Below are 12,411 nucleotides of genomic sequence, written 5' to 3' on the forward strand. Positions count from 1 at the left end.
CTTCTCTTCAAGCTTTAACATGAGTCCAAGTTACAGATAAAGAACAGCCAGAACAACACAGAAAAACTGTAAAAGCTGACTTCCCATCACCTCTGCAGTCCTTTGATAACTTTTCTTGCAAATTTGAGCAGCCAGGAGGATGCTGATCTCATGATACATGTGGAACTGTCGCTTGTTTTAAGCGGTATTCCATACTCTACACTACATGTACATGTTTGCAGATAATTTGTTCCAGGAGACATGACTAAGAAGAGCTCCATAATGTGATGGCATTAAAAAAAAACACCAAAAAAATATCACATATACAGAACAAAGTCACACTGTTATTTCAGTCTTATGCCAAAGGCAATGAACTCCTATTTTAACTTTTCTCATCAAAATTGCACAGATTTGTATTAGTTACTCTGTGTTTGTAGCCGTAGCATGTGAAATACAGCAAAGGCCTTGTTCAGGAGATTCTTCTGCTGTGAGGCAGTAATCTCAAACAGCAAAGTTTTTTTAAAATAATCCCATTCATGAAGTCCCAAACTCTGCCCAAACATTATTTGAAAACTAAATATCAATTCATAAAAATAACATCTGATTCAATTAAAATTTCCCCACAACTCAAACCTTTTGATCTAGTAATCTTTATCTTGTTAAAAAAAGAATCCTAATGCCTCCAAAATTAAGAGCAAGAAACCTGGTTATAAGAGAGGGTGGGTTTTTTTGGATTAGTTTTGGTTTTTTTCAAGGTACATCATTTGTAGCGCAGCTAGAAATCTTAGCTTTCAGAAATCGGTGTCTGAGGCAGAATAGTGAACACAGCTTTCCAAAGTGAGAAGAAAACTACTTTCACAAACTTTATAGGAAAAGCACTCTACTTGCAGAAGAAAGCAATTTTTATATTCGTTTGCCTTAAGCTAATGTAAATAAACTGTTAATAATTCAGACTTTTTATTTTTGCATGAACAATAATTGTTTATTAAGCACAATATAGGTTTTGGTCTCCTGCACAGACATTACATTCCCACTTGTTTGGGTTTTTTTTTGTTTGGTTGGTTTTTTTGGTTTTTTTTGCAAGTCATTTCTTCATTCTGATTTACATTTTTGGCCATGAAAGCATAAGGTAATTAGCTATATTACCTATAGCTGCGCAACTGTTTGTTAACTGACTGCACAAACTAATACAACATGAATATTTAAACTGCACGTATTAATTTTTTGTTCCGACTAATGTGAGTAAAAATACTCAGTTATGCACATTCTAAAATACTTTCCCATACAGAGATGTATAAAATATAGTATAATATACAGATGTATAAAATCAGAAGTCACAGTATAATTCTTGGAATCCACTATTTTTGGTAATAAATTGTACTATCATTCTGAGGGGAATTTTATGCAGACAAAACCCTGGAGTATTTTACAGCAAAGCACTTTTCATATATGTTAACACACACAGACTCTGATTGAAGAGAGTCTGCAAATGAATCCAAGTTTCCTCAAGTTGTGTTGACAATCTGGATACTTCTTCCAGTAGGTTTGGCTCTGATGAGAGAACCTTAAGATGTAACTGAAAATGAAAACAAGCAGTTAGTGAAACAAATACAGATAATAAAAAAAAATAAATTAAGAGATGAGTTTCCTCATTCAATTCCAATACTTTGCTTTCAGGAATGTCCCAAGTAAGAGACGGACTCTTTTCCTTCAATTAATTGCCTCTGTTTAATGCTGCCTCCCTTTTCTAGTCTTTTACAAGCCATTTTACTCCCACATATGTATTAGATGGAATAAGGCAGCAAAATGTCTTAAATATGTTATTGCTTTACAAGATCTCCTGCTGCTGCTGAATCTATCCTTATCACACACTTCTCTAGAGGGTAATTTTCTCCTCTTTGCAACCTGCATCACAAATTCCTCTTTAGGCTAGTACGGCTAAATAGATGCCTTGAGGTCAATCAGGATTATTATTTTAATTATCCATGTTGCATAAAGCAAGAAGAATGATGGTGGCACACTTTATACTGATACAGGGAGATGATGTCTCTCTCTGTAATAAACAGCAACCTTGGTAAAGATAAAGAAAAGAAACCTCTCAATCTTGTAGAAAAGCAATACATTATTACCACTTAATGGTATGGAATACTTATTTTCCTGGCTACAACTTCACTCTAGGAGTCTTGCTAACCTCAGAGCTGTTTTAGTTGGAACCTACAAAAAAAGATACTGGTGTTCATGTGTCACAAGCTAAGTTTATATTATTCTACTGTAGTTCACATCAGGGGTACATTTCTGAGTCAAATTTCCTAGCTGTTCCTAACCTACCCTGCAAGACCTAAATTTCTTTTGTATGAAACTAAACATAAAGACAAATTCTAACATCTAATATTGCAGCTATTAATCATATCCAATCCATGAGACCAGACTAATAATAAATAGACTGGATCAAAAGCCACTGGTGAATGAATATCAGGACCTCAAGCCTAAATGTTTTACTCTACAGATCTACTCCTATTCGTCTGCACTGCTTGTTCCTGTGGAAGCTGCCTCATGCGTTCCATTTAACCTCAACAAAAGGAAAAGAGCAAGTCATATTTCTCCAGCATTACACTCTAACTTTAAAACAAATCCCTTCAATATTGCTATTAAGAAATATTTAGTTAGATAGTATTACGTGTCTGAATGTTTATAACAACTTTTTCCTAGTAAACTGTAATTAATTGCTTTCTCAGAGTTTCACAAATCAGAGTATCTTGACAAGGTAAGCACTTGTACATCAAAAGGGTTTCAATTTCTGCAGAACCACTTTCTCTCTGAGAGTAACTGCTACTATATTTTAATCACAACAAGTTTCTAACCTCCACACACCTGGGAATCATTTCATTAGCTCTGTGATGCTTAGCAGGTAACAGAAGAAAGGCAGCCCACTGACATGGGAAGTAAAAGTCAGTCAGCCTTGCAATGTCTAGTGATAAGTCCAACAAAATACTCATTTTACTTCCCCAAACATTGTGCACTGAATTATTTTCTTACTTAAGACATAGCATATCTCATCTTAGCAATTAACAACCATTAAGAAGTTAGGCACATTACAAAAAATACCAACAATTCTAAGTAGCAAATAGTAGAATAAAACCTGTCTGGCACGGTCCTCATCACTATCTGGTTTTTGCAAGTTTCTCTCGACTGTGACCAGATGAGTTGTCAAATTATCCAGTGCATTCAGTTAGTAATTTTAAAACCATCCCCAAGAAAAAAATCACTTAAGATAATTCTTTTGAGCAGACAATTTACATTCTTTTACTGGACAACGATCATGGACAACCATCATTTTAAACAGGACTAACATAAAATTTTATAAGAAAATTGTTACCTTTAAAAATAGCGCAAGGTATGCCTGAGCAAGTTCAAAGTTGTACTTCTTGTTCAGCATCATCCCAATCATTCTCAAAAAGCTTAGCATCACCTCCATTGAGCCACCACTTTCAGGGGCCAAACCCCTTAGTTCTATCTCAATATGAGACGGTCCCAAGGTTTTCAGTAAGTTAAGTGGAGATGTATCTGTGTTAAAGCATTGAGGGATACATTATCAGGAACATTTGAAGAAAACAATCTTACAAATCCTTCCAAAATTATTTTGGTATATTCCGAAATTCTTGGGCAGTGACTGTATGTTTCAAGTTTCTACTGTTCCCTTACTTTTTTGTTTTACACAAAATGCCATCCTGCCTTTAATTTACCCTCCCATCACATACTACAGAGAAGTACATCTCTAAAAAGACAGTTGCATTTTATTTCTAAGTTCACCTTGAAAAATACAAGTAACAACTTTGTATTTGTATAACTTTGTTTTCCCATTTCTGTCTTTTAAGCTGAACAAAATTTTTTATTAACGGCATTAACGTTGTCATTTTACACCTCTTGGCAAAAAGAACATATATACTTGGGACTTCAAGCTGTTACTGCAAATATATCCTAGAAGAGACAAGGTATTGGTTTTACTAGAAATCTTTACAGTGTTTACTCTTATCGAAATTATGCTAAATTGAGGATCGTCTGGTGCACCTAAGGTAATTATTACTTTAAAGTCAATTCTTCCTGCTTTTCCTGGGACATGGTGCGTGGTAGAGTGGGGGAAATCTTTTCCCTGATGGAAACACTTGCCATTTACAAACTCTTTCCTCCTCTTCATGAATGTTCTTCCTCAAGATTTTTACAATCCTACCTGATCTTTAAGAATTCCATTTGCTTTAAAAATGCAGAAATAAAAATATGTATGGTTGCAAACACAGCTGTTGGTAAAAATATTTTTAAAAAGTCTTCCAATTAATATTTATTTTGCTAAGAAGAGCAACTTCTTAAAGTCTTATATCATGGTAACTAATGGTATCAGGCTTTGGCTATTGTTCCTTAGGTGGTATAAATCTGTTTCCATCTGTATTTGATTCCTGTGAAAATCATTAGCTAGTTTTAAATATAATTGTGATACTAACAGTACTAAACAGATGCATTAAATCATTTTTATGCCGTGACATTAAAAAGCCAAGCTTGGAACATACTATGAAGTTGGCATCCATACGATATGGAAAAGATGCCCAGCTCAATCTATGTTCCACAGTCCTAATCTGAGATACCAATCCCTGTCTCCATGCCAATGGCAAAAAAGCCATCCCAGGATGGCTTCTAGTATACTACTCTATTTGCAAAGCCTAGTCACCTTTAGAAGAGATGCCTGCAAACTAGCAAGCACAGAGCTGTGTTACACATCAGAGGCTTCACGAGTCAGGATCAACAGGCTCCCTGGACTGGGATCACAGCACACAGTGTGGAGCACACCTGCCTTACAGCAGAGAGGTGGCCTGAGGAAGGCCCACTATTGCCCACTACTGCAATGCATCACAGAGTGTACTTGCTCCCTGGTATGCCCAACCTCTAGGTGCTTCATTAGGTTTTTAAATATTCACCTGATGTTTCACTCTTCTCTGAGCACCTCTGAAGCAGCTTAATAGAATACTATCAATCAAAATACTAAAAACACAGCATAAAAACACACCTTGTTTGTGATGAACAATAAGGTTCTGCACACAATATGTTTGAAGTGCAGTTGACTACGCTGGTCATCTCAAAAGCGTTTAAGAAGGTGTAGAAAAATTCCCAGCAGAACTGCCTTGTGGTCAAGCTACCAGTGACTGTCTGTTTACACTTCCAAGCCAGCTACATTGGCAATCATTTACAAAAATCTAAATTTCAATGATTCTGTAGCAGCGCAAGTTAAACAGGGAAAACAGCAGGTACATTCCACAGGCAATTTAAGTGACTGAATTTCAAAGTGAAATTAATGTTAAAAGAAATCCAACAGCTTATTTTCATATAAATTATTTCTTTTCAAGCTTTAAATTGTAAAGCAATCAACAAAAGCTCTAAGTTTGCTGAATGTTTTGTGAAGTAGCCCTTGAAAATAGAACTTGTTATGCAAATTACTTTTTTCATGTTTCCATGAATCACTCGAGTATTCCTTACCAGACCATTCCCTTCCTTTCTTACCTTACAAATAACACATAGCACCTTTTCTGGGTGAGATCATCACAATCTCCAAGAAAGTCTAACCATCTTATGAATGTTACCTTCTTTCTCTATATGGCTTTTAGCCTGAACTAGGCTCCATGCTGCAGGCAAGCTGGAATGCCAATGGATCTTTGATCTAGATTGGCTATCTATGATTAGTCAGCTTTATAGCTGACTATATAAATATATCTATATGTGTGTATCTATCTATCTCTATCTAACTAGAAAGGCTCTTTGCCTTTGCTACTGTAATACACATATTTTTTTCCTCAGACATTACAATTCTGGCATTAGAAATCCAACCCATATCAAAACGGTATTAGCACCTACATTTGTAGTGAAATGTCTTGTCAACTTACATTCATTAGTGCTCAGGGCTTCTTCAAGACGAATGTAGAAATCTGATTTCTGTGCCAGAACTCCAAGGTTTACTACCTTTGACTAGACCACAAAAATATAAGAGAGTGTGCATGAATACACAAACATATTTTTACATCTCAATTAGATTCTTTTCCTATTGACAGAATAAAAGACTTTAAGAAAAAAACATTAATGCAAATGTGTTAAAACGGCTACTTTAAAGTCTTTAGCAAGATTTCACTCAGCACTAAAAAGCACTCAAGATTTTCTTGTAAAATACACTAGATAAAAACTATTGTATTGATTCTTGGGTTTACCTGTGTATCATTTTCTTCCTCTGGAGCAACGTATCTGGGTATAAGTCCAGGAACCGTTGGGATGAAGAAAGGGGCTGATTTGGGAACTTTTGGTGGCTCTCTTGGTTTATTTTTTTTCTGTTAATTAGATGATGATTATTTTAATTCAAATATAGTAACAACATGTGGGGATTTTCTTTGTCAAGAGTTTTTTTTTTTAAAATACTATGAAAACTGTAAGGACTAACTGAAAACTAAATATATAGGTAAAATGTTTTACCACTGAATATGAAGCTACTATTTAGAAGAAAAAACAGCCGCTCTCCCAAATCCCAGAAATTGTGAAAAGCACCATATAGTCTTCTACTGCAAAATCTTGAAAAATACCTGAAAAGTGGGATCAAGTTTTGTGATTTAAGTAAATGCAGCTCATAGAACAAGGGCAAATATATCTGGCTGTATACTACTATGTTTTGCACATTCCGTCTTGTTCCAGTTATGGGAATGCCCAACAATGATTTGGAGACACAACCTAGGAACAGCTTTACAGGCACTTCTCAGCTGCGTTGACATGGAAATATCTGCCCTCAGGCAGCTATTTTGCATGTTGCAGAAACAGTAATGTCAAAAGTTATGAAACACTTCCTCCTTCTCAAGATTTCTCGAACATCCAAGTTAACACAACTGTCTGCTTTACACTACAGGAGAAATAGCCCTTATTTTGCCTTCTTAAAAACTACAACCCAAATACTACAATAGATAAGCAATGGTGTGCCTAATATCGTTACCTTGATAACATCAAGACTGAGGAGATTTTTCCACCTTGATTCTGGTAATAAGGAAAGGGTCACTAGCTGCTCTCCCAGCTGCTCAGGTGAGACATATTCTATCATTTCATCACAGGTTTCTTCATCTCCTGACACATCCACATCTTTCAAGAACAGATATCTTATGAACATACATACTTCACATTTATTTTTTTAAAAATCAAAACATGATAATTTCTTTTGCAATTTTTGAAAAAAACCCATGCATAACAGCTAGCATAACATATACCTCAAAAGCTACAGAAACAATTTTTATTAACCCTATTAAATATTAAAATGACAAACAATTATAGCTAAAACATAGAATTGGATAAATAAAATTTTAAAGACTAACAAGATTTATCCACTTTGGCTGAAATGATATAAATGCAATTTATAGAAGTCCTAAAGGAAGAACAATGGATTACTTTTAAACTGTTAACTGCTGTAAAATATATACACAGCAATTTTAGTTCCAAGTTACAAATCTGTAAAATCCTTGCATTTAAATACGTACAATGTTCACAATCTGTTCATAGGTATGACTGATGTGGCACATGAAGATGAAGAAAATCTCAACATTAAAGCACAACATCACACAACAAAAGATATGCAGTTTGTCATTAGGTTATCTCTAGACTTCCTATCTGGTCTTGACCAAACACCTTGACTTTCCCTTTCTTTTTGCAAAATATTACATGGCTGAAGACATGAATATGATAGAAGTCAAAAGAAACAAAAAAATGTAAAACCATTTAAAACTCTGAGCATCTAAACAGGAACTTTACATTTGCTGAAGACAGAAAGCGTATTAAAGTGTTCAGCCGAAATCAGTTTATAGGATTAAAGCATTCAAAGTTTTGGGATGAAATCCTGTCTCCCTAACTTAAGTATCTAAAATAAGTATGTGCTTAATAAAGCAGTCATCATTAAGCACGTTCCTCACTCTTCTATACGGTCAATAGCTATGTGTGTTTCTCCTCCAGATGGAGATCAAAATGCAGGCACTGCTAAACTTGGGCAGACAAGATCTCCATCTAGAGGCTCAACCATTTCTATTAAATGTATCAAAAACGCAATTTAGGCCTTTCTTTCACTGGCAATCTAGCACACGTACGTAGCAGGTCAACTGAACCCAATTCTGTTGCAAACAAGACAATATACAGCAGAGAAACTACCATGGCATACAAGCAGACAAAAAAAGTTGGAGGGAAGTGGAACAAAGAACAATTCTCTTCCCACCACCAAACAGTAATGTTAATTTCAAACTGGCCTCCCAGATGTCACAACAGAAGGCATTTACGCAAGTCTGGGATTAAAGAAAGCCAGCAAATAGCACAGATGTTTTTATTACCTACAAAATCTCCTTGAAGATGTGGAGATCACCACAATGTAATTCTTTATGTCTGAACATAGAAACATGACTAGATTTTAGTAAATAATATTAGCATATGAGTAACTATGCCAAAAATGGTTGAAGCAATAGAACAGTTCAGAGAAAGACTGCCAAGACACAATGAGTTTTCACTGAGGATGCAAACCATCTTCTACTTAAAATATAATACCAAACTGAACATAAAATACTCTTTCATCTGAAGATTACCTTGCACAGGGCAGGTGCTAGGGAGTGTCACCACAGAAGGTTCATAATCTGCCGGAAGGGGCCGTAAAGAGACAAGTGAATATAGAGAACGGTTTGACCTGAAAAATAAGACAGGCATTTTAAAACCACTTGTCAGGAGAATGGGAACAAGTATTTTAGACAATTTTTACTGCAATCTAATACTACTGCATTACAGCAGTTCACCAGATTCTATTCAAGATTAGTTTTCCTCATCTACCAGATAAACAACAAACGAAATGTGGCAATATACATAACCTGGAAGTCTGAAACATAAAAGTTATGCTGAAGTACTATTGCCAAGAGCATTTAATACATATGGCACTACCCGGTATGATTACTTTAATCATTGCCATTTACTATATTTACTCGAAATTGCAAAATTGCCTACCTAAAAAGTTTGCTTTATACTTAATATGTACAATATGTTATGCAAACATAAATGATTCACCCTGCTTTCACAGAATTTCAGAGTAGTACTCAGCAAGTTTTCCTGAGGTCTGGAATACACACACGAGTCATTCTGGCAAATTATTTTTTCTGTCAATATGAAATAGGGCTAGGTAAAAACCTTTGTCATTACTTACAATGAAGCACTTTTACTTAAGCATAGAAAAGTCTAACAATTGAACACCCCTCAGCCAAAACTACAGGCTACAAATGTAACCTGAAAGATCGATCTATCTATCAAAACGGAAAAAAACCCCACCAAATCACTTAAAAGGTGTGTTACTTCAGTACTGGACCTTAGCAGTCATTTGTTTTAAAGCTGTATCAGTAAGAAATCGAACCAAAACAGATTTTACATCTGTGCTGATCTATCATTAATAAGCAGAAATAATTGCACCTTCTAAATTCTACTCAGAAGTCTTAGACAATATTGTATACCAGAACAAGAAGAAAAGATCTTCAGAAGTAGCACTATACAAGCACTGACACTTCAAAAGGGGTAAAACAAAAATAGTAGAGTCAAAGAAAAACTTTAGGAATGACACAGAGAGAATTCTTTAACATAGAAACATTTAGAAAAAAAGAGTTCATTTAATTATCAGAATAATTTTTTAACTGTGAGAGATTTCAAAGTTTATGAATCACAGCAATACAGAATATTTGCCTTAATTAGAACCAGAGAACACAAAACCCTGGAGATGATATTTTGCAGAACAACTCTCTATTTGCGATAAAAGTGATTAAAAGAATTCTTCCCCATCTGAAATTCTGTGTAGAAACAGATGTAACACATACTCACCACAAATAAATTCCAAGATCATCCACATGTGTTGAAGCTAGAAAATCTCCTGTAGGAGACATAGTAAGGCTCACAGCTGCAGAGTCTACCAAAAAACAATCTATGAGGCTAAGTAGAGAAAAAACAACAGAGAAATTCTCAGGAAGATCAACTTGTTTATCTGTGCATATCTGAACAGCAGCACAAATACAACTGAAACCAAGCACAACCCTGGAAGCATGTATACAAACTATCGTATTAGAAGTATTCAAATACGACATATAAACTTAGCAAATGACAAATAAACTTAAAAAATGACACTATGCAACAAACCACTCACCTCTATAAAATTCTCTAAAATCGACTAAAGCTGGTACATTTATCCTAGACATCCACATTCTGTGGAAAATATGATGAAACACCTATCCGCATTCAACTCCTTATGCCTAACACTAACCATTTTAGTGGCCATGTATTTTGTACTTTCAATCAGCTCCATGGTGCTCTGACCTCATCTTTTAGTTCTCTGCCATAATTGTCAATTCCCTTTCTAAGAATACTTCATATACACCTGGTTAATACTAGGACCTAATGTTCCTGAAGTAAAGAATGAACCATACACTGCAAAATTTGGTTATCTGCAACAGTTTGTTTTGACATTACCGTATCTTCAGCCTGATATAACATTCCTTCATCATTCCTTTTACTATTGCAGAGAACTGAAAAAATTAAAATATTCAGTAGTATGTGACTATTTTAGTAATAAGCCACTTTTGAGTTCTGGATGATGCCACAAGTCCTGTATGATGCACACCCTTGTAGACATGCACTCAAGCCCACATCATGGCACTAACTTGTCACTTGTTGAGGTACAAATTTCAGTTATTTCAAATTGCAAGAAACAGTAAGTTTGACAACTAGTTAAGAGAAACAAAAAATGGAGACCTTAAATAATTTGTTATTGTTTACAGACCAAAATCAAAAGCAAAGTGAGAAGTGATGAGAGCAGCTACTTCTACCACTCTGTTCTGTTCAGTACACATAGAAAAAAAACACTGATGTAACAAAGCAGTCCAAAAAGTAAAATCTTGTGGCCAATGTATTTTCTTAGGTACCGAGCACTCCTGTGATTATCTGACAAACCACATTAAAAATAAAAGCTGTTTTTTCCCCTGAATGGAATGGTTTTTTCCTTCTGCACGCTGTTAGATGCATATTACAAGTCATCAGGTAAGAGCCACATCATTCATCACTCTCAACATAAAACATACAAACACGAAATCCACAAATGCCAGAACATGTATCAGTTACACTGATTTTTGCACACAGAGCACAATGGCTAGAAAACTTAAATACAGGTTCTAGTTTCAAATCCATCCTTTTACCACAGTCTTTATCAGTAACTGAGAAACACTGCTCAAGGAAACAACCATAAGGAACAACTGCAAAACAAACTTTAAATTTTTCTAGTTATGGAATTTAAATCATGATTAAAAATACAGACTTGGGGGAGGAGAGGAAATCAATCCACTATAGGACAATGAGAGACATGCCTGTAGTTTTTACACAAAATGTATAGTAATTGCTAAATTAATCCTGCCTGGGGGCTGAAAGCATTCATCTTTACACTTTTCATCCAACTGCAGAAGTGAGACAATGGAAAAGTATAAAATTGCTGAGCTCACAACACCAAGAAGTTTCTTTCACCATTGTGTCTCAAGTATCCTGTCCAAACTACAAACAGTCAGCTTGTGCCCTTGATTCCTTAGTTTGTCTAAAGAAGCTGCACTGCAGAAAGAAAAACTTGCATAATGCCAAGGTTTCTGCTTGTAACTCTCTCTACATAAATTGGTAATTTTTTTCCCAATTCTCAAAAAGCCCTACATAAAAAACCATATGCTAGGAATACTTGCATTATATAAGGACAGTTAAGCAGCATTCCCGTTTATAAACAAATGTTCTCTAAGTAAATGGTATGACATCTATTAAAGTCAGTTGGTATTTTTTGTAAGATAGTACTCAGTCATATAAAAAACATGTTTTCCATCCTTCTCTAAGGACAATATCAAAGCTGAGTCTTTAGAATACACAGTTTATAATTCAGTTCTTCTATTTATGAGCAAATATACCACAGCAAAAGTAAAACAAGCATCTGGCTTTTTATTAAAAGCTGTTCTTCCTTTTCAATACAATCCTCTGCATATGGTTATGGAAAAACCTTTCCTTTAAGTTCTAGAAGAACTTAGCCTCATTACTTTCAAAAACAGGGTTTGTCATGTACCTGCCTAGATTTGAGCTTGACTGGAATTTCTTGCAGTTACTTAGAGAGAAGAGACAAAATATTTACTTACGTGTTACATGCAGACAAGAACTATTGTTAGATTACTTTTAAAGAACAGTATGAATGGATTCTTACTACAAAGTGTTATGTTACTAAGGAAATGAAAGATACAAGTAACATTTCTGAAGTGTTATAATTAATGCCGTAAGTTTTTGTAGGCATATCATTTGGGAAGGGAAAGAGGGTTAGAAAGATGTAGTCCAAACAGAGTG

The 12,411-nt window shown here is 35.0% G+C and overlaps 1 protein-coding gene across 2 annotated transcripts in view; it reads right to left on the bottom strand.

Annotated features, from left to right (window-relative positions):
- Nucleotides 1-933: 933 nt before the first annotated feature.
- WDR36 (WD repeat domain 36) overlaps nt 934-12,411 on the bottom strand; it is a 33,568-nt gene continuing 22,090 nt past the window's right edge. For both annotated transcript variants that reach the window (XM_054185870.1, XM_054185869.1), the window contains exons 17-23: nt 9,880-9,987; nt 8,613-8,710; nt 6,992-7,134; nt 6,225-6,341; nt 5,907-5,988; nt 3,356-3,543; nt 934-1,555 (exon numbers count right to left, since the gene is read on the bottom strand). In XM_054185870.1, coding sequence (XP_054041845.1) covers nt 1,406-1,555; nt 3,356-3,543; nt 5,907-5,988; nt 6,225-6,341; nt 6,992-7,134; nt 8,613-8,710; nt 9,880-9,987 — 886 coding nt within the window. In that variant the 3' untranslated portion in view covers nt 934-1,405. The remainder of the gene's footprint in view (nt 1,556-3,355; nt 3,544-5,906; nt 5,989-6,224; nt 6,342-6,991; nt 7,135-8,612; nt 8,711-9,879; nt 9,988-12,411) is intronic.

This window comes from Rissa tridactyla, chromosome Z (genome assembly GCF_028500815.1).
Source record: "Rissa tridactyla isolate bRisTri1 chromosome Z, bRisTri1.patW.cur.20221130, whole genome shotgun sequence".
Classification (NCBI taxonomy): domain Eukaryota; kingdom Metazoa; phylum Chordata; class Aves; order Charadriiformes; family Laridae; genus Rissa; species Rissa tridactyla.